The 24,088-nt window shown below is 44.8% G+C and overlaps 1 protein-coding gene across 3 annotated transcripts in view; it reads left to right on the plus strand.

Annotated features, from left to right (window-relative positions):
- LOC124798261 (snurportin-1) overlaps window positions 1–19,996 on the plus strand; it is an 81,361-nt gene extending 61,365 nt beyond the window's left edge. For all 3 annotated transcript variants that reach the window (XM_047261582.1, XM_047261583.1, XM_047261584.1), the window contains one exon: window positions 19,780–19,996. In XM_047261582.1, coding sequence (XP_047117538.1) covers window positions 19,780–19,942 — 163 coding nt within the window. In that variant the 3' untranslated portion in view covers window positions 19,943–19,996. The remainder of the gene's footprint in view (window positions 1–19,779) is intronic.
- The last annotated feature ends 4,092 nt before the right edge of the window (window positions 19,997–24,088 follow it).

The raw sequence follows: 24,088 nt of genomic DNA on the forward strand, positions 1-24,088 counted from the left end.
ATTATAAGTGTAAATATTTATGTTTACCGTCCAATTTATTTCCCCTAATAACTCTCCCCTACCTCTCAAGCAGCTTTTTCAACTTTTTTACCGAATCACTAAAGAAGCAGTGTTGCAAAAACCTTTCAAATACAAAATAAAAGCTTAAAATTATTCTTAGAACTGCTGCTTATCAATTAATCTTTATGATGATGCACAAATCCTTGGGCAATCCTGAATTTTGGGCATTTGCCCAGGCATTTATCCTGGTCATTTTTCCCAACTTACAAATGCCCAGACATTTTACACCACTTAATATGCAGTTTCAAAAAAAGTTTCTGCTCTCTAGCAAGAGAAGCCTAACAACAAAACAGAAATGATACACGTGTTACTGTCGTTAACTCATGAAGAACAGCAAAGTGTAGTTTGACACTCGTGTACCAAAGGGCATAAAGTGAGTGAAATTCACTGGGACTTGCGTGGCCTGTATGGGGACAACTGTATGGGCCATAGCAGTACCTCCAGGTGGCATGCATTCTCCCAAAAGGCCATGTGAACCTTAGTGATTCGGCATGCTGCGGGTAGCCGGTAACAACTGCAACCCCACAGAATGTCGAACCCATTGAGGCACAAATTTGAATGACCAGCAAACCTTATCGGAAAGCAGTTCAACATTTTATGTTCTGTGGAGTACAATACGTTCATGACAAGTTGACATTTCGTAAAGCTAGTGCTTGCTGGGTGCCTAAGAACCTGACAGAGAACCACAATGGCCAGCAAATGATTACAACCTTGGATCACTTAACACATTACACCACAGAAGGGCATGAATTTCTGAAAGGAGTTGTCACTGGTGATGAGTCATGGGCATACTACTACGTGTGAGAAACTGAACAGTCATCTATGGAGTGAAAACATGCTGGCTCCCCAGTACGGAAAAAATTCAGAGTAACTCAGTCCGCTGGGAAAGTGCTTGTGACATTGCTCTGGGATATGCATGGTGTGTTATTGATGGACTTTGCAGAACACAGGACCACTGTTAATGCTGCAGCCTACATTAAAAGTTTAAGTTGCGTCGTGTCCTTTGTGACAAACGACACTACATAAATGCTGATGGTGTCAGACTTCTATTACCCTGTGTTGTTGGCTGCTGCTGCTGCTGCTGCTGCTGCTGTGCCCCAGCATCCACCCTAAAGTCTGGACCTTGCACCACTGGACTTTTATCTGTTTGGTCATGATGGGCCAATGCTTTGCAAGAGATGCAGAAGGGAAATCAGCAGTCTGCAGATGACTGTACTACAACCACACGCACTTCTGCAAATAGAGCATATTGAAACTGGTACCATGAAGGGAGAAATGTGTTGAGAACATGGGTGAGCATGTAGAAAAGTAGGTAAAAGATATAAGGGGTTCTTCTTCTTTGCCTAATGAACTTTTTGGTAATAAAATTATTGTGCATTACTTTTCGATTTTCCCTCATAAGGTGCAGTCAACACAAAGAAAAAGACTCAGGAACCTCAGTTCACTTATTTTGCTCTTAGAAATACCGGGTGATTTTGCTAAATGGGAACACACTGCAGGAAACAATCTCAGAGGATAAGGAACAAAAAAGGTCATGTGGACATATGGCTGGAAATTCATTACAAGAGACGTTCACCCACTTGAAGGTGAAATTAAAACAATAATACCTTCCCAAACACAGAGGCTGAATCAGTGCTGATGGTTACTGTCACCATACAATGGACACTTTTCATTGCCCACAGATGGGTGTTGTGAAGATACTGCTTCTCATAAATGCAGCCTCATCTGTGTATAGAATGGATGCAGACATCCTTGCACCATAGTGGTGTGTGTGACAAACTGCATCAAAACTTATCACTGTGGAAGACAGTCCTTAAGTAAAAGGCCTTCACACATTGTAAGTGGTATAGATTGTGCAGTTGTCGTGGAGAATGTTCCACAGGGTCATCTGGTTTAGTCCATGCAGGCGGATCACCTGCCTCCTGCTGATAACAGGATCAGATTCTAAAGTGTTCAGTACCTCTCATCTTGACCTTCAAATACGTGTACCTTCTTTGAAACTCATTTACAGCTGTATGTCCATATGACCTTTTTTGCTTATCCTCTCAGGGATGGTCTCCTGCAGTTAGTCACCATTCAGCAAAATTGCTCTGTATATCTCACTATGCTGGCTTGTTTATTTTCACTTTGTATTGTCTTACAAAATTATGTACTTGGGCAGTGCACCTCAAGTAAATAAAGTATCCATTCAACAGAAGGAAGCAATAAGGATTTTGGGTGAAACAGTTTACTGCACATCTTGCTGAGGTCACCTGCAAAGTCTTGAGATTCTGTAGAGGTTGTGTATATGACCTGATTGATGACAGTGGGTCAGGGTGAGTCAAAAGTTGCTCAATAACAGTAGACTTTCTGTATTACTTTCCAACAGTTTGTATCTGTAACTCAAGCCCACATCGGGCGAATGGTCGAAGGTGCACATTATTTCATGGACGTCCACAGTGAAGCGTTGCCTCGAAGATGCCTGCAGCTGCTACATTCAGCACAGCCCACGTGCAGCTTGGCCTTGTTTGCTAAACATTTCTGGCCAGCAGTCAAACTTCATCATGAGCTGGTGTGGCAGACTGACACGGCCGTGGTGAGTGTGGAGCGGGCTGGCAGCTTGCCACAGTTGTACAAACCCCGGTCCTATTGATAGTATCTGATACTGGCAGGCACCCAGTGGCGAGGATGACTTCAGTTGGATTCTGAGCCCCATCAATGCTGCAGTTGGATCCCTGTGAGGCGGTCCTGTTAGGATGAGGGTAGAGCGGTAACAACCTCTTGGCAAAAGTCAGATGCTGATATATAACTATCATATTTTCTCTCTATAAACCATTATCAAGTCATTGCTTATGCTTCTGTGTTACAATATCTTTTTTCTTAATAGGCCAGCATATCTTATTGTTAAATTTGACCATTTTGCTGAGATAAACCATTGATTCTTGGTTTTTTTACATGTGAATTACTGGAAGCCTTAAAACAGATTGCCAATGGCTTTGTGCCCTGTGTCCTCGATCAGAACTTGAATGAGGCAAATAATTCACAGCTGGTCCTCAAAATGCAACTTGTTTTCAGTTTTGATATAAAAACTACCAAAGTTGCAAGATTCAGGTTTTTTTTTAAATGATTAGTTTCAGGTTACCTGATCCATTTTCAAATCATCCTGCTGCATGGGAAGTTAAAATTATAATATATCCGAAATTGAGTTTATATTGCTGGATATTGAGCATAATCTGCCATTACTGTCTGACTGAAATGTAACACTAAAGTCTGGAGAAAGGGTGATTCTCCAGTTAACAGGTTCTACTGCAATATGATATTACCTTGTATCCATCAAGACGAATCTGTTCAGCATCAGTGAGTTCGATGTCATTTTCTGATAAGCTCAGCACATCTACCCAAATCCAGTTTGTCCTTAGTTCATCCTCTTCATTAATGAGCCTTCTGATGATGTTTCGACAAGAGATAGAAAATTGCTATTCTTTTAATATCCATGACTTTCCCCAAGTTGCAATATTTTGTTTTGTTCATAGTTTATTCAGCTAATTATATTTATTCTGCATATCTGTCTTTTGGACAAATTTCCTCTTTTTTTTAAAAAAAAGGCCCAAGGCAGACATTTGAAATTGGTAGGTTGAATAATGCTTTGATCACAGAGGATTCTCCTGGTGATTACCAGTCTACACAATGACCAGCGTAATTTTCACAGTAGTGGATGGGACATTCCCTGTGACCTTCCTAATGTCGTCCTCATTGTTGTAATTGAGGTGGCAGCTCAGACTGTTGCCTACACCTCTGAGGCAATACAAGGCCGACACCTGTAGGTACAGGCATGAGGAAAAAGGAACCAAAGCAGGTAAACAAGACTTAACAGATCTGACATGTTAATGGCCCAATATCTTTTAGCATTATATTTGATAATGCCATAAAAGCCAAAATCTAGATAGTACAAAAGATACTGTAATACAGTCAAATGGCAGTTTATTCATTCAAAAAATATTGCTGGCCTGTGGCTCAATACCATCAAAAACATTTTACATGGTGATCAATAGAGACTGGATTATATGCATCATAAAAACCTTAAAATATTCCTGCAAATATGCAAGAAAAATTTAAAAAAATGCATGAAAAGTGTCGTAATATGCATGATCAAATAATAAAAAAACATGGTGGTTACTATGTGCATTTTATGTCCAAGCCGAACCTGCACATATCAGTTATGAGGAAGAGGGCCAGCCAAACAAAAAATTGGTACATTTACAACGCTGATATCATTTTCTGAATACTTTCTGGAAGAGGTTAGAAAGGGGCCTTTCTCAGATTATTTTCTAAAAATTTGCAAAATGGGGATGCATACTGGGTTTCAAGAATTGTTTCTCCTTTGCTATTGTTGCTGGTAACAAGCAGATGCGTTGTGAGTGAATCGCAGCAAAACAATCAATATGTACAGGACCAACTTCGAGATACATTGCATGCAGAGGGGCATGCTCAAAAACTCCGTAATATGTTATTTAAAAAACAACATACAATCATGAATTCTTTGAACAGCATTAACTTTCAATTAATACTACTATATCAAAGCATCATTTACAATTTATTTTACATTTTTTCTACTATTTTAATCATAAACCACCAAGTACTGTCCCGAATATTCGGTAGTAAGATTGTGTCTTTGATCACTCAAAACATTTTTATAAGCAGAAAAGGACCATTCTACATCAACTGAGGTAACTGGACAGTATTTGAATTTGAGTGCTATCTTGGCACTAATTGTTTCTGGTAAAATTTCAGCTGTCACATTAATAAAACTATCAACGTGGCACAGGGGTTCAAAGTGTAAGTTATTGTTTAAAATATTTCCAAACTTTTCTCTAAGTTTTCTTGAGAATACCTCCGTAAATGAAGAGGTCACTAGATTAATTTTATTCATTAACTTAATAGATTCATTCAAAGTCAAACCTTGAGTTTCAAGCTTTTTAATACTTGCAGGTATATGGGAAAAATGAGTGTTACTCACAGCAATGTATTTTTTAATACTGGAACCATTAAAAGCTTCCTTGCACTGACAAACTGCCAAAGCCTCTGCACTATCAAAGTCGTTTACTACCCCTCTAATGGCCTCGAAATGTTCATTGTGAAACAACACAGCTTTGGCCCGTGTTACGCAATGAATTACCACTGGTTCAGGAGCTAAAGGCACATTTGGTAGTTCTTCTTTGTAGTTCTTGATGTGAGTGGGAGCCTTTAGATGCACTTTCTTTGTGGATGAAATCAGTGTATTTACATTCACAAACATGGAACATACTTCTTCAGCAAGGTGATGTACTCCATGAGCAAAGCACGTCACATGAATCAGATTGGGATAAAATACTGGGAGGGCTTTTCATGCTTTGATCATATAGGGAGCAGCATCTGAAATAAACACAAACACGCTTTCACCTGCAGAAGATTCTGGAAATATTTTTCTAATGCCTTCATTCACAAATCTGGTGATCGTAGAATGATTTACTTTTTCAGGTTTTTTGCAGGCCGCTAAATAGGAAGGAGGTGGCTTTTCTTTTAAAACACCGAAAATTAAGTTTGCAATGTAACAGCCACAAGTGTCTGTAGTTTTGTCAATTGAAATCCATATAATGCTGTCCTTCAGTTCATTGCACATTTCTTCCAGAACATTTACGTAAATTGTCGGTGTGTAATTTTTACGTAATGTTGATTCATCTGGTATATTTTGCTTTAAGCAATATTTGTGCAGGAAGCCTTTGAGGATAGGGTTTGTAAGTTTGTAAAGAGGAATATTGCTTGCAATGAATGCTTCACATAAATCCATGTTAAACCAATCTTTTGATTACCTTTGGACAGATCCCTCTACTGCAACTTGCTGTTGCCAGAAGTTGTTGTCATAGTCTATTTGAAACATTTTTTTTGCACAAAATGTTTCTCACAAACTCGACACTATAAAACAATTCCTTGGCATGTAAATGTTGCAGGATGGTCAGCTAACCACGTACGATGTTTCTTTTTTTTGGATGGCATGGCGCACACTACACATCGTAAACACGTTCAGCTGTGGACAAATAAATTGAAAGCTAAACTGAAACAATGGACATGTGACTAAAAACTAGTGTAGTTTAATTGTTGCCGATGCTTATGGTGTGACAGTGGAGGGGATTAACCAGGGATGCGGGTGCAGGAGCATTGACTCTGCCTGCCTGTTCCTGTTCCTCTTCTGTAATGATTTCGCTAGCCAGTGGCATCTCGGTTAGCAATTGCACGCAGTTCTAGGTCGCGGTCAATCTGAGTGACATCGAGCTAGAGACCACCCATCTAAATTTTTAAAATATTGTAAACATAGAGCAAAAATATGCATTGTCACTAGTTTTTAGTTAAAATATGCAATAATTGGTGAAGAGGAGCCAAATTTGCAAATGCATTAGCAACATGCAAATGCATATAATCCTGTCTCTGGTGATTAGTTACCTTGTTTCTTCCATTATTTAGATTCTACTGAAGGCTGGGAGAAATTAGTAAATGGGCAATGATGGATAATGAGTTAGCAGATAAATAGATAAGTCTTCCCTGACTTTCCTCTCTTGCTTTTGATACTGAAAGGTAGTGTTGTGTGCAGTAATGCTACATGCAAGTGAGTACCATTTTTAAACAATGGAAAATCCAGAATGGAATAATGGCAATATTATGAAAAGGATAGTTGCTATGCACCATATAGCAGAGATGATGATGTACCAGATAGGTACAACAACAAGACTGACAAACAAAGCTTTCAGCCAAATAAACCATCAGAACCACTCACACACGCCTATCTCCCTACATTGTGCTCTGTCAACTCTTTCCTGGGCCACAGGGAGTGTACTGGGGTGATGTGGGGGTGCATGTTGGAGTGAAGTAAGGGAGGAATGCAGGGAGGGGGTTGGGGGGAAGTGTCTAGCAGCTCTTGGGAGAGTGGGGAGCCATCTGTGGGCTAGCTAGGGTTCCAGGTAGAGGGGGCGGGTGGCAGATGGCTAGGCATGCGATTTCACAGACTCGGACATGAGATAGCAGCACATAACTAGCTGTCGTGAATGGGGTAGGAGGAGGGCATACTGTCACGGGGGATAGTGTACAAAACAAATACTTATACACACACACACACACACACACACACACACACACACACACACACACACACACACACCATTGGATGGGGGTGGGGGGATAGTGGGTTACCTTAGGTTTAAGCCAGGGAGGTTACAGGAGTGAAGGAAGTGCTGTAAGGATAGCTCCCTTCTGCGCAGCTCAGAAAAACTGGTGGTAGTGTAGAGTATCCAGATGGCACAGTTTGTGAAGCAGCCATTGAAACTCCTATGTTGTGGTCTGCTGCATGGTGTGCCAATTGGTGGTCCATCTTGTTTTTGGCAACAGTTTGGCAGTGGACATTCATTCTAGTTGACAGCAGTTTGATTGTCATACCAATGTAAAATGCTGTGGAGTGGTTGCAGCAGACCTGGTATATAACATGGCTGCTTTCACAGGTTGCTAGTCCTCTGATGGTGTAGAAGAAGCCTGTGATGGGATTGCAGTGATGTAGGGTAAGTGTGCTGGGTAGGCAGACTGGGTAGGTCTTGCACTTGGGTCTTCCACAAGAGTATGGTCCCTGTGGCAGAGGTTAGGGGGTGGAAGTGACACAGGGACGGACAAGGTTGTTGTGGAGGTTGGGTGGGCAGTGGAACACCACGTTGGGAGGGGATGGAAATATATTGGGTAGGATGTCCCTCATGTCAGGGCATGACGACAGATAAAGCCCTGACAAAGGATGTGGTTCAATAGTTCCAGTCCTGGGTGGCACTGGGTAACAAGGGGGGTTTCTTTTTGGGTTAGTTCTTGGGATGGATGTGATGCTGAGGTGTGCATGGAGCTACTGCACAGGAGATCTGTTTGTGTGTTAGGTTTGAAGGCTATTGCCTGTCTGTGAAGGCCTTTATGAGGCCTTCGGCATGCTGGGTGAGGGAGTTCTCAACACTGCAGATGCATCTGCCAATGGGGGCTATATGGTTGGGATTTTTGGTGTGGAATGGTTGGCAGCTGTGAAAGTGAATGTACTGTTGGTGACTGATGGGTTTCCTGTGAACTGGGGTATGGATGTAGCTATCTGAGAGGAGGAGATCAACATTTAGGAAGATGGCACGGTGGGTGGAGGAGGACCAGGTGGAGTGGATGGGAGAGAAGGCATAGAGATTGTGGAGGAATGAGAATAAGATGTCCCAGCCTTGTGTTCAGATTATAAAAATGTCCTCAATTAACCTGGACCAGACAAGGGGTTTGGGAAGCTAAGAATGATTTCTCTAGCTGGCCCATGATGAGGTTGGAATAGGAGGGTGCCATGGCTGTGCCACGAATTCTTTTGTATACCCTTCTTCAAAGGTGAAGTAGTTATGGGCTAGGATGTAGTTGGTCAGTTGTACAAGGCATGAGGTAGTGGGTTTGGAATCTGCATGGCCTTGGGAGGGGGTAGTGTTCAGTTGCGCAAGGCCATTAACGTGAGGGATGTTTGTGTATAAGGAGGTTGCATCAACAGTGACAAGTGGTGACCTGGGAGGTAAGGGTGTGGGCATGGTAGAGTGCCGGTGCAGGAAGAAGTTGGTATCTTTAATGTGGGAGGCTAGGTATTGGATAATTAGTTGCAGATGTTGGTCAGCAAGGACTGAGACTCTTTCAGTGGGAGCACTGTAGGCAGCCACAATGGGGCATCCCGGCTATTTAGATTTGTGAATTTTGGGGAGCATGTAGAAGGTGGGTGCGCAGGCTGTTGTTGGATTGACTCAGGAAATGGATTCAGGGGAGAAGTTCTGGGAAGGTCCTAAGGATTTCAGCAGAGATCAGAGGTTCTGTTGGACTTGTGGGATGGGGTCTCTTTGGCGGAGCTTGTAGGGGGTGGTGTCAGACAACTGACGTAGGCCCTCTGCCAGGTAGTCACTCCCATTCACTACAACAGTGGTGGAACCTTTCTCTGCCAGGAGAATGATCAGATCCGGATCCATTTTTAGATCGTGTAGGGCAGTCCTTCCTTCTGATGAAAGGTTGTTGTTTTTAGGGAGGGACCTGGGGAAGGATAGCAAGGCGAGGTTGGAATTGCTGGAAGGTGACCAGGGGAGTGTGGGAGGGTCACGGTTGGATGATATTATGAATTGGTACAGGCCGGGACTGATTCTAGGATTGGATTGGCTTTGGTTGGAGGGGTTGGTGTCAAAGGAGTGTTTTCACTGTAGGGAGTGGGAGGATAGTAGGCCCTTCTCAAGTCCAATATGGTTATAGCTGGGGAGTAGGACTGAATGTGAGGCCTTTGGATAGGACTGAAGCTTCTCCCCTACCAACACTCCAGAAATGAAACAGTCCCAGAACACTGTTGTTAACCTCTCCATCAAAATCCTCAGCCCCCAAGAAGCTTCAGTCCCCTTGTTTTTGGCAACATTTTGAGGTGGCTATTCATTGTAGTTGACAGCTGGTTGGTCGTCATACCAATGTAAAATGCTGTGCAGTGGTTGCAGCAGACTTGGTATATAACGTGGCTACTTTCACAGTTTGCCAGGCCTCTGATGGTGTAGGATAAGCCTGTGATGGGACTGGAGTGTGTGGTGCTGGACGGGTGGATTGGGCAGGTCTTGCATCTAGGTCTTCCACAAGGGTATGATCCCTGTGGTAGGGGATTTTGGGTGAAAGTGGCATAGGGATGGACTAGGATTTTGTGGAGGTTGGGAGAGTGCCAGAATACCACTTTGGGAGAGGATGGAAGTATCTTTGGTAGGATGTCCCTCATTTCAGGGCATGATGAAAGATAATCAAAGTCCTGATGAAGGAAATGATTCATTCGTTCCAGTCCCTGGTGGTATTGAGTGACAAGAGGGGCACTTCCTTGTGGTTGGTTTTTGGGATGGATGTGAGGATCAGGTGTGAGGATATGGCATGGGAGATCTGTTAGTGTATTATGTCTGGAGGGTATTGCCTGCCTGTGAAGGCATTTATGAAGACTTCAGCATATTGGAGAAGAGAGTTCTCATCACTGCAGATACACCTGCCATGGGTGGCCAGGTTATGTGGGAAAGAGTTTTGGTGTGGAATGCATGTCAGCTGTCAAAGTGCAGGTACTGTTGGTGATTAGTGGGTTTGATGCGGACCAAGATATGGATGGAATCATCTTAGATGAGGAGATCAACATCTTGGAAGGGGGTACAGTGTGTGGAGGAGGACCGGGTAAAGTGGATGGGAGAGAACGGGTTGAGATTGTGGAGGAATGAGGATAAGGTGTCCTGGCCTTAGTTCCTGATTATAAAGATGTCATCAATAAATCTAAACCAGAAAATGGGTTTGGGTTTCTGGGAAGCTAAGAATGTTTCCTCTAGGTGGCCCATGAGGAGGTTGGCATAGGAGGGTGCACTGTGGGTGCCCATGACTGTGTCACGAATTTGTTTGTATATCTTCCCTTCAAAGGTGAAGTAGTTCATGGTTTAGGCTGTAGTTGGTCTGGTGAACAAGGAATAAATTGGTGGATTTGGAATCTGCAGGACATTGGGAGAGGTAGTGTTCAATTCAATCCCCACTGTCTAAATGTCATCACCCAAATTAAAATCCAACACCTAGAAAAACATTCCAGACACCACCTCCACAAGTTATCCAGCCTGCTGAAATCCTACTCTCGTCTTGGGACACCACTATTCAACTCAACTGTACTCACAGTGTTCCTCCTCATCATCCTCTCATAGCACTCAGACCTTCTCTGACTGACCTTTTTTATCTACCACATTCTCCAAAACCCTATACCAAGACTGCACAAAATCCAGAACCAATAGATTCCCAGAACACTGTTGTTAACCTTGCCGTAAAAGTCTTCATCCCCACAGAAGTTTGTCCTATCCAATGGCTCACCTTCAGCCCTACTCCCAGGTTTAACCACGTTGAACTTGTGAAGGACCTACTCTCCTTCTCTCACTCACCTACACTGTAAACACTTCTTTGCCACCAACCAAACCAAAGCCAATCCAGTCCTAACATCAAACCCTGCCTGTCATAATTTGTACCATCATCCAACCTGACCCTCCCAAACTCGTGCTAAACCATCCTCCGGTCACCTTCCAGGAATTCCAAACTTCCAACCTGGCCTCACCATCCTTCACCAGGTCCCTCCCTAAGAACAACCTTTCAGTAGAAGAAAAGACTGCCCTATATGATGTAAAAACAGATCCTGACCTGATCATCCTCCAGGCAGATGAAGGTTGCACGACTACTGTGATGAACGGGAGTTAATAACTGGTAGAAGGCCTGCGCCAGTTGTCAGACGCCTCCACCTACAAGCTGTGCCAAAGTGACCCCATCCTAGAAGTTCAACAGAACCTCCAATCTCTGCTGAAATTCATGGGCCATTCCCAGAACCTCTCCCCTGAATCCATTTCTCGATTACCCCAACAACAGCCTGCACTCCCACCTTCTACATGCTCCCAAAAATCCAAAAACCTAACAATCCTGGGTGCCACATTGTGGCCAGTTACAGTTACCCTACAAAAACAATCTTAGCCCTTACTGCCCAACATCTGCAACTAGTTATCTAGAACCAACCACTTCCTGCACCAGCTCTCTCTCATTACTGTTGACGCAACCTTCTTATACACAAACATCGGCCATGCTCATGCCCATGCCCATGGCCTTGTCATAATTGAATGCTACCTCTGCCGAAGCCCTGCAGATTCCAAACCCACCACCTCATTCCTTGTACACCTGGTCACATACATCCTAACCCATAACTACTTCACCTTTGAAGGGAAGAAGGGGAGGCATAGATACAAATTCAAGGCACAGCTATGGCACCCTCCTATGCCAGCCTCTTCATGGGCCACCTAGATGAAGCATTCCTAGCTTCCCAAAACCCCAAACCTCTGCTCTGGTCTGACATCTTTATAATCTGGAACTAAAACCAGGTCACCTTATCCTCATTCTTCCACAATCTCAACCCCTTCTCTCCTATCCACTTTACATGGTCCTCCTCCACCCACTGTACCACCTTCCAAGGTGTTGATCTACTCATCTAAGAATACTCCATCCACGCCTCAGTCCACATCAAACTCACCAATCACCAGCAGTACCTGCTCTTTGACAGCTGCCAACCATTCCACATCAAAAATCCCTTCCATGTAGCCTGGCCCCTGTGGCAGATGCAAATGCAGGGATGAGAACTCTCATATCCAGTACACTGAAAGGCTTCATAAATGCCTCACAGGCAGGCATACCCTCCAGATGTAATACACAAACAGATCTCCTATGCCATATCCTCATACACACCTGATTCTTACATCCATCCCAAGGTCCAACCACAAGGAAGTGCCCCTCTTGTCATCCAATACCACCAGGGACTGGAACGAATGAATCACTATCTTTGTCATAACTTTGATTATCTTTCATCATGCCCTGAAATGAGGGACATCGTACCAAAGATACTTCCATCCTCTCTGTGGTGTTCTGGCACTCTCACTTCTGCCACCTGATGCACAGAGGATACAGACAGTGTGCACTGGGGATCTAGATGCACTGTGCAAACCGTGGGTCATATAGTAGAGATGTATCTGTTCATGTGCATCACAATAGTTTGCCTGCATCCTCAGGCAGATGACACACATGCTGCACCCCCCAGGGGGTCCACAACTCTTTTGTGGATACGTGTGTAGCGAGCACGGGACCCCGAGCTAATGTGGCCTTCCTTCCTTTCCGGGCTGCATACCTTCCCTTTCCGCACCCTTCCCCATCCCCCATCTTCGCCCCCCCCCCTCCCTCACCTCTGGCTCTTTCCTTTCCTTTCTCCCCCTCTGGGAGTATGGTTTGTGCCTACATCCGGAGACGGACGCTCGTAAATGTACCACATTCTTCGCCTTCCTTGCTTGTATGTCTTCATCCTTCCTTTGTCCTTCTCTTTTCCTTACCTCTTCTCTTTAGCCTTTTCTCCACTGCGGCGTTTGAGACCTCTCTTCTTTCCTTTCCCTTTCTCTTTCTTCCTCCCTGTGCATGTCTGAAGGCCGACCCACGCATTTTTGTGCGTAGCCGGTGACGGGATAACACGTAATTCCCCACCCCGGGTAGACAGGTAGGACACGTACGTACTCCCTGGTAACGGCCAGGCCCAGGGAGGGGTGATTACCCGAGCTGCTACCTTCTGAAAGTGCCGATTGGTCCCTCCGTCCGTTTGTTGGGAGGTGTGACCTGAGGTGTCAACAATCACCTAAAGCGGGAGTGCCCTCAGAGAGGGCCGCCACAAGGGAGGAGCGCGCCATCGGAGACGCCGGTAATCATGGGGGATTCTTCGGCAATGGTTTCCTCACCTTCCACTATGTCTGCTCACAAACGTAAGTTCACTGAGTCTCAGCCACAGTTAGTTCTTCCATTGTTGCCACAGTTCCTTGTTGTTTCTTGGTCTGACGCAGGTCATGACTTCTCCACGGTCAACCCTTTCATTATTCAGAATGGTGTCGATGCAATTGCAGGTCCTGTAAAGTCTTGTTCCAGATTACGGAATGGCACCTTGTTGTTAGAAACAGTCAGTGCCCTCCAGGCACAAAAATTGCTGCGTACTTCACTGCTCCACACCTTCCCTGTCCGGGTTGAACCGCACCACACTTTAAATTCCTCGCGTGGAGTCGTTTATACACGCTCCCTCGATGGATTGTCTGACGAAGAAATTCAGTACTACCTGTCTGACCAGGGCGTAACGGCTGTTCATAGAGTTATGAAAAGGGTTGACACGAACCTCATTCCAACCTGCACTGTCTTCTTGACATTTGACAAAGTTCAACTCCCATCGAAAATCAAAGCAGGCTATGAGATAATTTCCGTTCGCCCTTACGTCCCAAACCCTACGCGTTGCTATCGGTGTCAGCGGTTCAATCACACCAGCCAGTCCTGTTCCAATCTGGCCAAATGTGTTACGTGTGGCAAGGATGCCCATGAGGGTGCTTGTCCACCTCCATCCCCTCGGTGCATCAACTGTATGGGTGACCACGCTGCTTCCTCTCGAGATTGCCCCGTTTTTAAGGACGAAAAGCTCATCCAGGAAATAAGAGTGAAGGAAAAGGTGTCGACCTTCGCTGCTCAAAAATTATTCGCCAGTCGACAGCCCACCGTGCCTCAGACAGGAAAATACAGCACTGTCCTTGCCTCTCCTCGGCCAACAAAGGAGGCAGCCACGCAGACTTGCGACCTCACCTTTAGTACCACGGTCGTCAGATCGGCCAGTGCAAAGATCGCCCGTTCAACCTCACCACTTTCGCCTGCCCACTCTATGGCTCACCCTTCATCAGGTTCTGCTAAATCTCGAGCCCAAAAGTCAGACACCCCAACTTCACAACCATCGGTTCCTCCTTCATCTAAACATCATATTTCCAAGAAGGCTACAAAGAAACCCAGTTCCTCTCCTTCTCCGCCAAGGCGTGTCCCATCTACAGCACCACGTGGCGGAAATCGCCCTCGGCCGTCTTCTGTGTCGCCGAGGCGCACTGTTGGCGGCCGATCAACCGGCCGATCGCTGGTGTCAGGAGCTGCTCCTGAACAACCTATGGATCAGGATCTTCTGCCTTCGGCTGAATGCCATTCCATGCTGTCGGTCGCAAGCTCTGAGCAGTCATTGAGTTGACAGCAACCTTGGTCACATTCCTCCATTTTCTGTTCACTCTGTGTCCATTATCCATTGGAATATCCGCAGCATTCGAGCCAATCAGGATGAATTGTCGATCCTATTACGATCCTACTCGCCGGTCATCTTCTGTCTTCAGGAAACAAAGCTGCGTCCCCATGACCGCTTTGTTCTTCCTCATTTCCAGTCCGTCCGATATGATCTCCCCTGTGTTGAAGGCACTCCAGCCCATGGAGGACTCATGATTCTTCTCCATGATACTCTCCTTTATCACCCAATCCACTTAAACACTTCCTTCCAAGCTGTCGCCGTCCGTCTTTCCATTTCTGGATACACGTTCTCTCTTTGTACTGTATACATTCCATCGTCCACACCAATGGCACGAGCTGATCTCCTTCATCTTCTTGGTCAGCTTCCACCCCCCTATTTGCTGGTTGGGGACTTCAATGCCCACCACCCGCTTTGGGGATCTCCACATCCGTGTCCACGTGGCTCACTATTGCTAGACGTCTTCCATCAAGCGGATCTAGTTTGCCTCAACACTGGGGTCCCCACATTTTTGTCTGCCTCCACGACAAATTTATCTCATTTAGACCTTGCGGTCGGTACTATTCCGCTAGCTCGGCGCTCCGAATGGTTTGCCCTTGATGATACACACTAGAGTGACCACTTTCCATGTGTCCTTAGACTGCAGCCTCAACTGCCATATATGCGGCCACGACGCTGGAAGTTTGCCCAAGCCGATTGGACACTTTTTTCGTCTCTAGCGACATTCGATGACCGTCGCTTTCCCAGCGTCGACGATGAGGTCACACATATTACTGACGTTATTCTTACAGCTGCGGAACGTTCAATACCACGCACCTCCGAATTGCCCCAGCGCCCCCCAGTTCCTTGGTGGAACGAGGCATGCCGTGACGCATTACGTGAGCAGCGATGTGCTCTTCGCATTTTCCGCCACCATCCTACTTTGGCCAACTGTACCCGCTATAATCAGTTCCGTGTGCGATGGCGTCGCGCCATCCGCGATAGCAAGAAGGCAAGCTGGAAATTCTTCATTAGCTCATTTAACACCTTCACTCCCTCCTCGGAAGTTTGGAGTCGGCTTCGACGGTTCTCAGGCGCGCCTAGTTTCTCCCCAGTCTCTGGGCTCACTGTCGCGCATGATACATTAGTGGACCCCGTCGCAATTTCTAACTCATTGGGTCAGCACTTTGCTGAGATTTCGAGCTCTTCAAATTACCCGCCAGCGTTTATCCCGAAGAAACGTGCAGCGGAAGTGCGACATCTTGCTTTCTCCTCTCAAAATCGCAAAAGCTACAATACTGTTTTCTCCATGCGGGAACTCCAACATGCACTCTCTTCTTCTCGCTCCTCCGCCCCAGGACCGAATGGTATCCACATCCAAATGTTGCTGCATTTATCAACCCATAGTCTGCGTTACCTCCTTCGCCTTTATAATCGAATTTGGACCGACAGTACTTTTCCCAGACGATGGCGAGAAGCTATCGTCGTTCCCGTTCCGAAACCTGGAAAGGACAAACATCTCCCCTCTAGCTATCGCCCCATTTCTCTCACGAGTAGTGTCTCTAAGGTTTTGGAGCGTATGGTGAATTACCGTTTAGCCTGGTGGCTGGAGTCCCTCAGTCTTTTAACACCTGCTCAATGCGGTTTCCGAAAGCATCGTTCTGCAGTTGACCATCTTGTTGCTCTCTCCACTTATATCATGAACAATTTTCTCCGGAAACGCCAAACAGTAGCAATATTTTTTGATCTGGAGAGAGCATACGATACCTGTTGGAGGACAGGCATCCTCCGCACACTGTTCTCTTGGGGCTTTCGAGGTCGGCTGCCCCTTTTTCTTCGCGGATTTATGGCAGAGCGCACATTTAGAGTGCGGGTGAACGCTACTCTCTCCCGTACTTTCTCCCAAGAAAACGGGGTACCCCAGGGCTCCGTGCTGAGTGTTGTACTGTTTGCCATTGCCATCAATCCAATTATGGATTGTCTCCTTCCTGATGTCTCGGGCTCCCTCTTTGTGGACGATTTTGCGATCTACTACAGCTCTCAACGGACCAGCCTTCTTGAACGACGTCTTCAAGGATGTCTCGATCGCCTACACTCTTGGAGCATCGAAACCGGCTTCCGTTTTTCTCCCAGTAAGACCGTTTGTGTTAATTTTTGGCGACGTAAGGAGTTTCTTCCTCCCTCCTTACATCTAGGTCCTGTCAACCTTCCGTTTTCAGATGTCGCTAAATTCTTGGGTCTTATGTTTGACAGAAAACTGTGCTGGTCCTCCCACGTTTCCTATCTTTCGGCTCGCTGTCTGCGATCCCTCAACACCCTCCGTGTCCTGAATGGTACCTCCTGGGGAGCGGACAGAGTGGTCCTTCTCTGCCTCTATCGTGCCTTAGTGCGCTCGAAATTGGATTATGGAAGCATAGTCTACTCTTCTGCTCAGCCGTCTATTCTTCGGCGTCTCGACTCTATCCACCACCGTGGATTACGTTTAGTGTCTGGAGCTTTTTACACCAGCCCTGTGGAAAGCCTTTATGCTTAGACTGCTGAACCTCCGCTGTCCAATCGGCGAGCAGTCCTTCTGAGTTGTTATGCTAGCCATCTGTCTTCCATGCCTGCTAATCCAGCCCATGACCTTTTTTTCGAGGGCTCCTTTGATGTAGGGTTTGCAGGCCGTCCCTCCTCCCTACTACCACCGGGAGTCCGCTTCCGTCAACTGCTCCATTCTCTTTCCTTCCGCTTTCCTAAAACCTTCTTGACAACTTGGGGTACAGCACCGCCTTGGCTCCGTCCCCGGATCTGCCTGCTCCGTGACCTTTGTCGATTTCCCAAGGATGGTACCCCTTCACTTGTTTATCGTCGGGCATTTGCTGCTCTATGTGCACAAATGACGGACGCCACATTTATTTACACCGACGGCTCGAAAACATCGTTAGGTGTAGGGAGTGCCTATATTGTTGGCGACACCCCAAATCACTTTCGGCTTCCCAACCAGTGTTCGGTTTATACTGCGGAGCTTTACGCTGTTCTTCAGGCTGTCCACTACACCCGCCGCCATCAGCGGATACAGTACGTAATCTGCTCAGATTCTCTCAGCTCTCTCCTTAGTCTCCAAGCTCTTTACCCTGTGCACCCTCTGGTCCACCGGATTCAGGACTGTCTGCGCTTGCTCCACCTGGGGGGCGTCTCGGTGGCGTTCCTCTGGCTCCTGAGACACGTTGGTATCTGTGGAAATGAGGCGGCCAATATTGCAGCCAAGGCTGCAGTCTCTCTTCTTCGACCAGCTATTCAATCGATTCCCTTCGCCGATCTACGGAGCGTTTTATGTCGACATGTTGTTCATTTATGGCACGCGCATTGGTCAACACTTCCCCCATAATAAATTGCGGGACGTGAAACCTCTTCCTTGTGCCTGGACCTCTTCCTCCCGAACGCGTTGTCGGGAGGAGGTAATTTTAACTAGACTCCGGATAGGGCACTGTCTTTTTAGCCATCGACATCTTTTAAGCGGCGATCCTCCCCCATTCTGTCCCCACTGCTCTCAGCTGTGGCCGGTAAGACACCTTTTAATTGAGTGCCCCTATTTTAATCCATTACGCTCCCGTCTACAGCTATCGCCTGATATATCATAGATTTTAGCAGATGACACACGCTCAGCCGACCGCATTCTCCAGTTTATTAGTGCCAGTGAAATGACGTCAGTCATTTGAAGCTTTTTTTGGGGACTACCAACTCCTTTCTGTAGTGGATTTTTAAGCCTTCCTTCTGCTTTTAGTTTCTCCAATTTTATGACTTTGTTCCCCTTGCTGCTGGTTTTCAATTTCGGTTTTTTACTGTTTCTTAAGTCACAGGATGGGTTTTAATGACCATAGCAGTTTTGTACTCTAAAAAAAAAAGCTTTACGCAGTATGCAAGCCGCTGCAGCCACCCTGCACTGGATGTTACCATGACATAAGTACAGAGGACAAGACATTCTCAAAGTCGATGTGATGGGTATGCCAACCACTGTCACCATCAACAGGCTCAAACTAACTTCCCATGTACCCTATACTAGTTCAGACTTGTCTACAGATGACACAAACTCGACTAATAGTCCATCCGCTATGCCTCCATAACAGATCAGCTGCCATGGACGTTGAAGGCTGCCTCTAAAGTACTGTCAGCAACCTGTGCAAGACTCGTTGTTACCTGGTCTGGACGACATGTCTGATTAAACAGAATAATATCATTAACACTAAGGGAGAGTTAAGTGTAATGCTACATGCAAGTAATTACTAATATTAGAGATGACATTTAGTGCAGTTGCTGACTTATGTTTTCTCTTTGTTTTATATATGTTTTATTCTGTTGTTGAATATTCTATTGAATGGAGTTGTATGAGCTACAGTTTAGTTCTTACGTTGCAATAAAGTAAATTTTTCTAGCCTACAACAATTATTTATAATATTTTTGTACAGTTTTTACTTGCTCTTTGTAATGTATATTCCTCAACATGTTTGTTTACCCCTTATTTCTTAGCAATTTAAAGCCAACAGCTCATCATTATGGTTTTATAATTTCAGTTATAGGTGATGCATTAAACTGTGTTCTTTGATTTCTTCTCTGCAATTCCTTTTGCTTTGTTTTGGCATGTCATTTTATTCCTTGTAACACCTAGGTGCATCCCTCTTTCTTTCTTTTTTTTCTAATTCTCATGGCTATAATTTTCTTTAAGCAAAGCAGTCGGCAATTTGGTAAACTTGAAGTTTGGGTGTGGGAACCTACTCTGGTTGTTAATCTTATCCTGTTTTGGCAACTGATCAGTAATCACTCATCTACAGTCCCACATAAAAGTACAGATGAAATACAATGAAAACTGTTGTTCTCTACCTCATCCAGTTACATGCCTCACCAGATACTTGGTTCATGAAGCATCAATTTGCTTGTGTTACATCAGATAGGACAAAGTTGAAAATTTGTATGTGTGTCTGTGTGTTTTTTGATATTTAACTCGTAATGAATTTTAATAGTTTGTATTGTGTTAGCTGTTATTACTTGTTAATAATGATGAAATTATTTTGCAGTGTAAAAATGGAGACAGAATGCTTAAGTGATGGCTCACCCACGACTGCTGCACATGATGTAAAAGAACCAGATGCAGCTGAGTTTGAATGTGATATTTCTAATGAATTATCTGTGATTGATATCAGTATTGATGATGTATCTCCTGATTCACCTCAATCTTGAGTTCATGTTTTTGTATGTTGTAAGCTGAGTAAAGAGTGCTTATTTATTTCTAGATTTGTTGTTTTACTGATTACACTTACTCTCTTTCTCTGAGTCAGTTTGTAGATTAACATTTACATTAAATCCATAGTTTCGTGATACCAACAATCAAACCACTGACTTCGTAGACACTGACACTTGTTTGTAATCTTTGCATCGTCTAAGTCAGTACAGACCATGAATACATAATTACTTTGAAGGACTGGGTGTATTGAATGATACTGGTGCCTAGTTTGGTGTAGATTTTCTGAACACGAAACTTCTTGTCAGATCAAAACTGTGGCTGGATGAAGCCCCAAACTTGGGTGTCCCAAGTTAGTCTCGGTCAGGCACATAGTTTTAATCTGCCAGAAAGTTTCATATCCGTGCACACTCCACTGCAGAGTGAGAATTTCACCTGAAACATGTTTGGCTGCTTTGTGGTGATCCTCTAACCTTCCTGACCCACTACTGTGGGACTATCAGATGACACCAAAGTGACTGATCTTGTTTTAAGTTTCATCCATAAAGTACTTCCTACTCATCACTGTGAGGTGGGGCACTTTGACTTCATTGGCCACCTGAGGGATTGGAGGGGTGGGGTACCCCTTGCCTGCTCTGGCCCAGGGAAACATGGTGGCCATTGCTCGGTGGCCTGGCCTGGCCCGTCCCCTAACCTTCCCATCTTATTTACCTTGGTATTTTATGTTTGCCATTTTTATTTAATGTTTTATTTTTCCTAAAATTTTATCATCTTGTCTGTGCTATTTGTTGTCTTGGGATAATGGATGGTGAGGTGGTGCTCATGGGATGTAGTGCATCTCCCACTGCATACGATGCTCTAGGAAGCTCCAACTGCATTCTAGGCAGAGCAGCTCACCCACATTTCTCCCTCACTCCCCTTCAGCTTCTCCTCAGTTTTTAACTCTTGGGTTATTCTATCTCACTTAACGTCGGGCTTCCCAGGATTTGCCTTTTGTATCCTTCTGAGGATTATTCCTTGGTACAATACATATAGGATGAAGAGATTGATTACCTTTCACTTTTTGTTGCGTCAATAAACAAATGACATGCGAAATGCCATAACAATGTGAATGAACAAGACAAACAGTAGTTCACTTGATAATGATTAACAAATGTGCCTTATTACATTCTGGTTTATTCAGAAATGACTTCTATGTGCAGTAAGAATGATCAGAGAAGTCAGCTGAATCTAGCAAACTTTTTTAGATCTGTTGAGAAGATCAGTCATTTGCAAATATTCAGATCCCCTCATAACATTCTGAATAGGAACCCATGTCCGGAATATAGTATTGTTTCCGTTCTACGACAGTTTCTGTGCGAATGATTATCTCATCCACACCTTGACAGAAAATCCCAAGAAATTTTGGTCTTATGTCAAAGCGGTAGGTGGATCAAAACAAAATGTCCAGACATTCTGTGACCAAAATTGTACTGAAACAGAGGATGACAGACTAAAGGCCGAAATACTAAATGTCTTTTTCCAAAGCTGTTTCACAGAGGAAGACTGCACTGTAGCTCCTTCTCTAGATTGTCACACAGATGACAAAATGGTAGTTACCGAAATAGACGACAGAGGGATAGAGAAACAATTACAATCGCTCAAAAGAGGAAAGGCTGCTGGACCTGAGGGGATATCAGTTCGATTTTACACAGAGTACACGAAGGAGCTTGCCCCCTTCTTGCAGCAGTGTACCGTAGGTCTCTAGAAGAGCGTAGCATTCCAAAAGATTGGAAAAGGGCACAGGTCATCCCCGTTTTCAAGAAGGGACGTCGAACAGATGTGCAGAACTATAGACCTATATCTCTAACGTCGATCAGTTGTAGAATTTTGGATCACGTATTATGTTAGAGTATAATGACTTTTCTGGAGATTAAAAATCTACTCTGTAGGAATCGGCATGGGTTTCGAAAAAGACAGTCGTGTGGAACCCAGCTCGCGCTATTCGTCCACGAGACTCAGAGGGCCATACACACGGGTTCACAGGTAGATGCCGTTTTTCTTGACTTCCGCAAGGCGTTCGATACAGTTTCCCCACAGTCGTTTAATGAACAAAGTAAGAGCATATGGACTATCAATTGTGTGATTGGATTGAAGAGTTCCTAGATAACAGAACGCAGCATGTCATTCTCAATGGAGAGAAGTCTTCCGAAGTAAGTGTGATTTCAGGTGTGCCACAGGGGAGTGTCATGGGACCGTTGCTGTTCACAATATACATAAATGACCGGGTGGATGACATCGGAAGTTCACTGAGGCTTTTTGCAGATGATGCTGTGGTGCATCGAGAGGTTGTAACAATGGAAAATTGTACTGAAATGCAGGAGGATCTGCAGTGAATTGACGCATGGTGCAGGGAATGGCAATTGAATCTCAATGTAGACAAGTGTAATGTGCTGCGAATACATAGATAGATAGATCCCTTATCATTTAGCTACAATATAGCAGGTCAGCAACTGGAAGCAGTTAATTCCATAAATTATCTGGGAGTACGCATTAGGAGTGATTTAAAATGGAGTGATCATATAAAGTTGATCGTCGGTAAAGCAGATGCCAGGCTGAGATTCATTGGAAGAATCCTAAGGAAATGCAATCCGAAAACAAAGGAAGTAGGTTACAGTACACTTGTTCGCCCACTGCTTGAATACTGCTCAGCAGTGTGGGGTCCGTACCAGATAGGGTTGATAGAAGAGATAGAGAAGATCCAACGGATAGCAGCGCACTTCTTTACAGGATCATTTCGTAATCGAGAAAGCGTTACGGAGATGATAGATAACCTCCAGTGGAAGACTCTGCAGGAGAGACGCTCAGTAGCTCGGTTCGGGATTTTGTTGAAGTTTCGAGAACATACCTTCACCGAGGAGTCAAGCAGTATATTGCTCCCTCCTACGTATGTCTCGCGAAGAGACCGTGAGGATAAAATCAGAGAGATTAGAGCCCACACAAAAGCATACCAACAATCCTTCTTTCCATGAACAATACGAGACTGGAATAGAAGGGAGAACCGATAGAGGTACTCAGGGTACCCTCCGCCACACACCGTCAGGTGGCTTGCGGAGTATGGATGTGGATGTAGATGTAGATATGTGAGGAATGTACTTAGGTGTGACCCAGTACAATTGTTGCAATCCATTTGAAAATAATACCGACTCATTCCGTTATTACTTAAACATTTGCGTTACAGCTTACACCGTACGGTTTACATTAGTCGACAACAAGAACCCAGCATCTACGGCACCAGCCGGAACGTACCGATGCATTACAACAGTGGCTCGATGTGGCAACCACCAACGTTGTTACACACGTTGTACCTCCAAAGCACGTTCTGGTACTCTCTCTCCATCCCACCTTATATCTCTTCAATGTCTTGTGCAGCAGCCAGAACTCATACCAGCAGATCTTCCTCTGTCTGTACAGGTGTCTCATAAATTAGGCTCTTCATGCAACCCTACAAGTAGTAGACCAGGACAGGGAACTCTGAGACATTTCTCTTGGTCTAAGCAGAGTTTGATGAGGTACACATCTGAATTGAAACTGTCGTAGAATGGAAACGATAAGATTCTGGACATGGGTTCGTATTCAAAATGTTCTGTACTTACTACCCTCTACATGTCCTAGAAGTTTATAATGGGAATATCCGACCACCCTGTATATCCTGTTTCACCCCATTTTCACCCCGACCCTAATTGGGGATGGTTCTTACCCCCACAGTGCTTCTTCCCAGACAATAAGTACAGTAAGTAGTATGCATACCAAGTTTGATTGAAATCGATGTAGTGGTTCTGAAGGAGGTGGCAACACACACACACACACACACACACACACACACACACACACACACACACACACACACACACGAGAGAGAGAGAGAGAGAGAGAGAGAGAGAGAGTGAGTGAGTGAGTGAGTGAGTGAGTGAGTGAGTGAGTGAGTGAGTGAGTGAGTGAGTGATGATGATGATGATGATGATGATGATATGATTCATTCACATTATGTCCTGTGAATTTTACCATGGAAGGGAGCCTTCAGCAGTGTTGAATGCATGTCAGGTTACACATTAACAGGCACAAGAAGCTATTACAGGCAAGTTCTGTAATATAACAACAAGAAA

The sequence above is a fragment of the Schistocerca piceifrons genome, chromosome 5 (assembly GCF_021461385.2).
Source record: "Schistocerca piceifrons isolate TAMUIC-IGC-003096 chromosome 5, iqSchPice1.1, whole genome shotgun sequence".
Taxonomy (NCBI): domain Eukaryota; kingdom Metazoa; phylum Arthropoda; class Insecta; order Orthoptera; family Acrididae; genus Schistocerca; species Schistocerca piceifrons.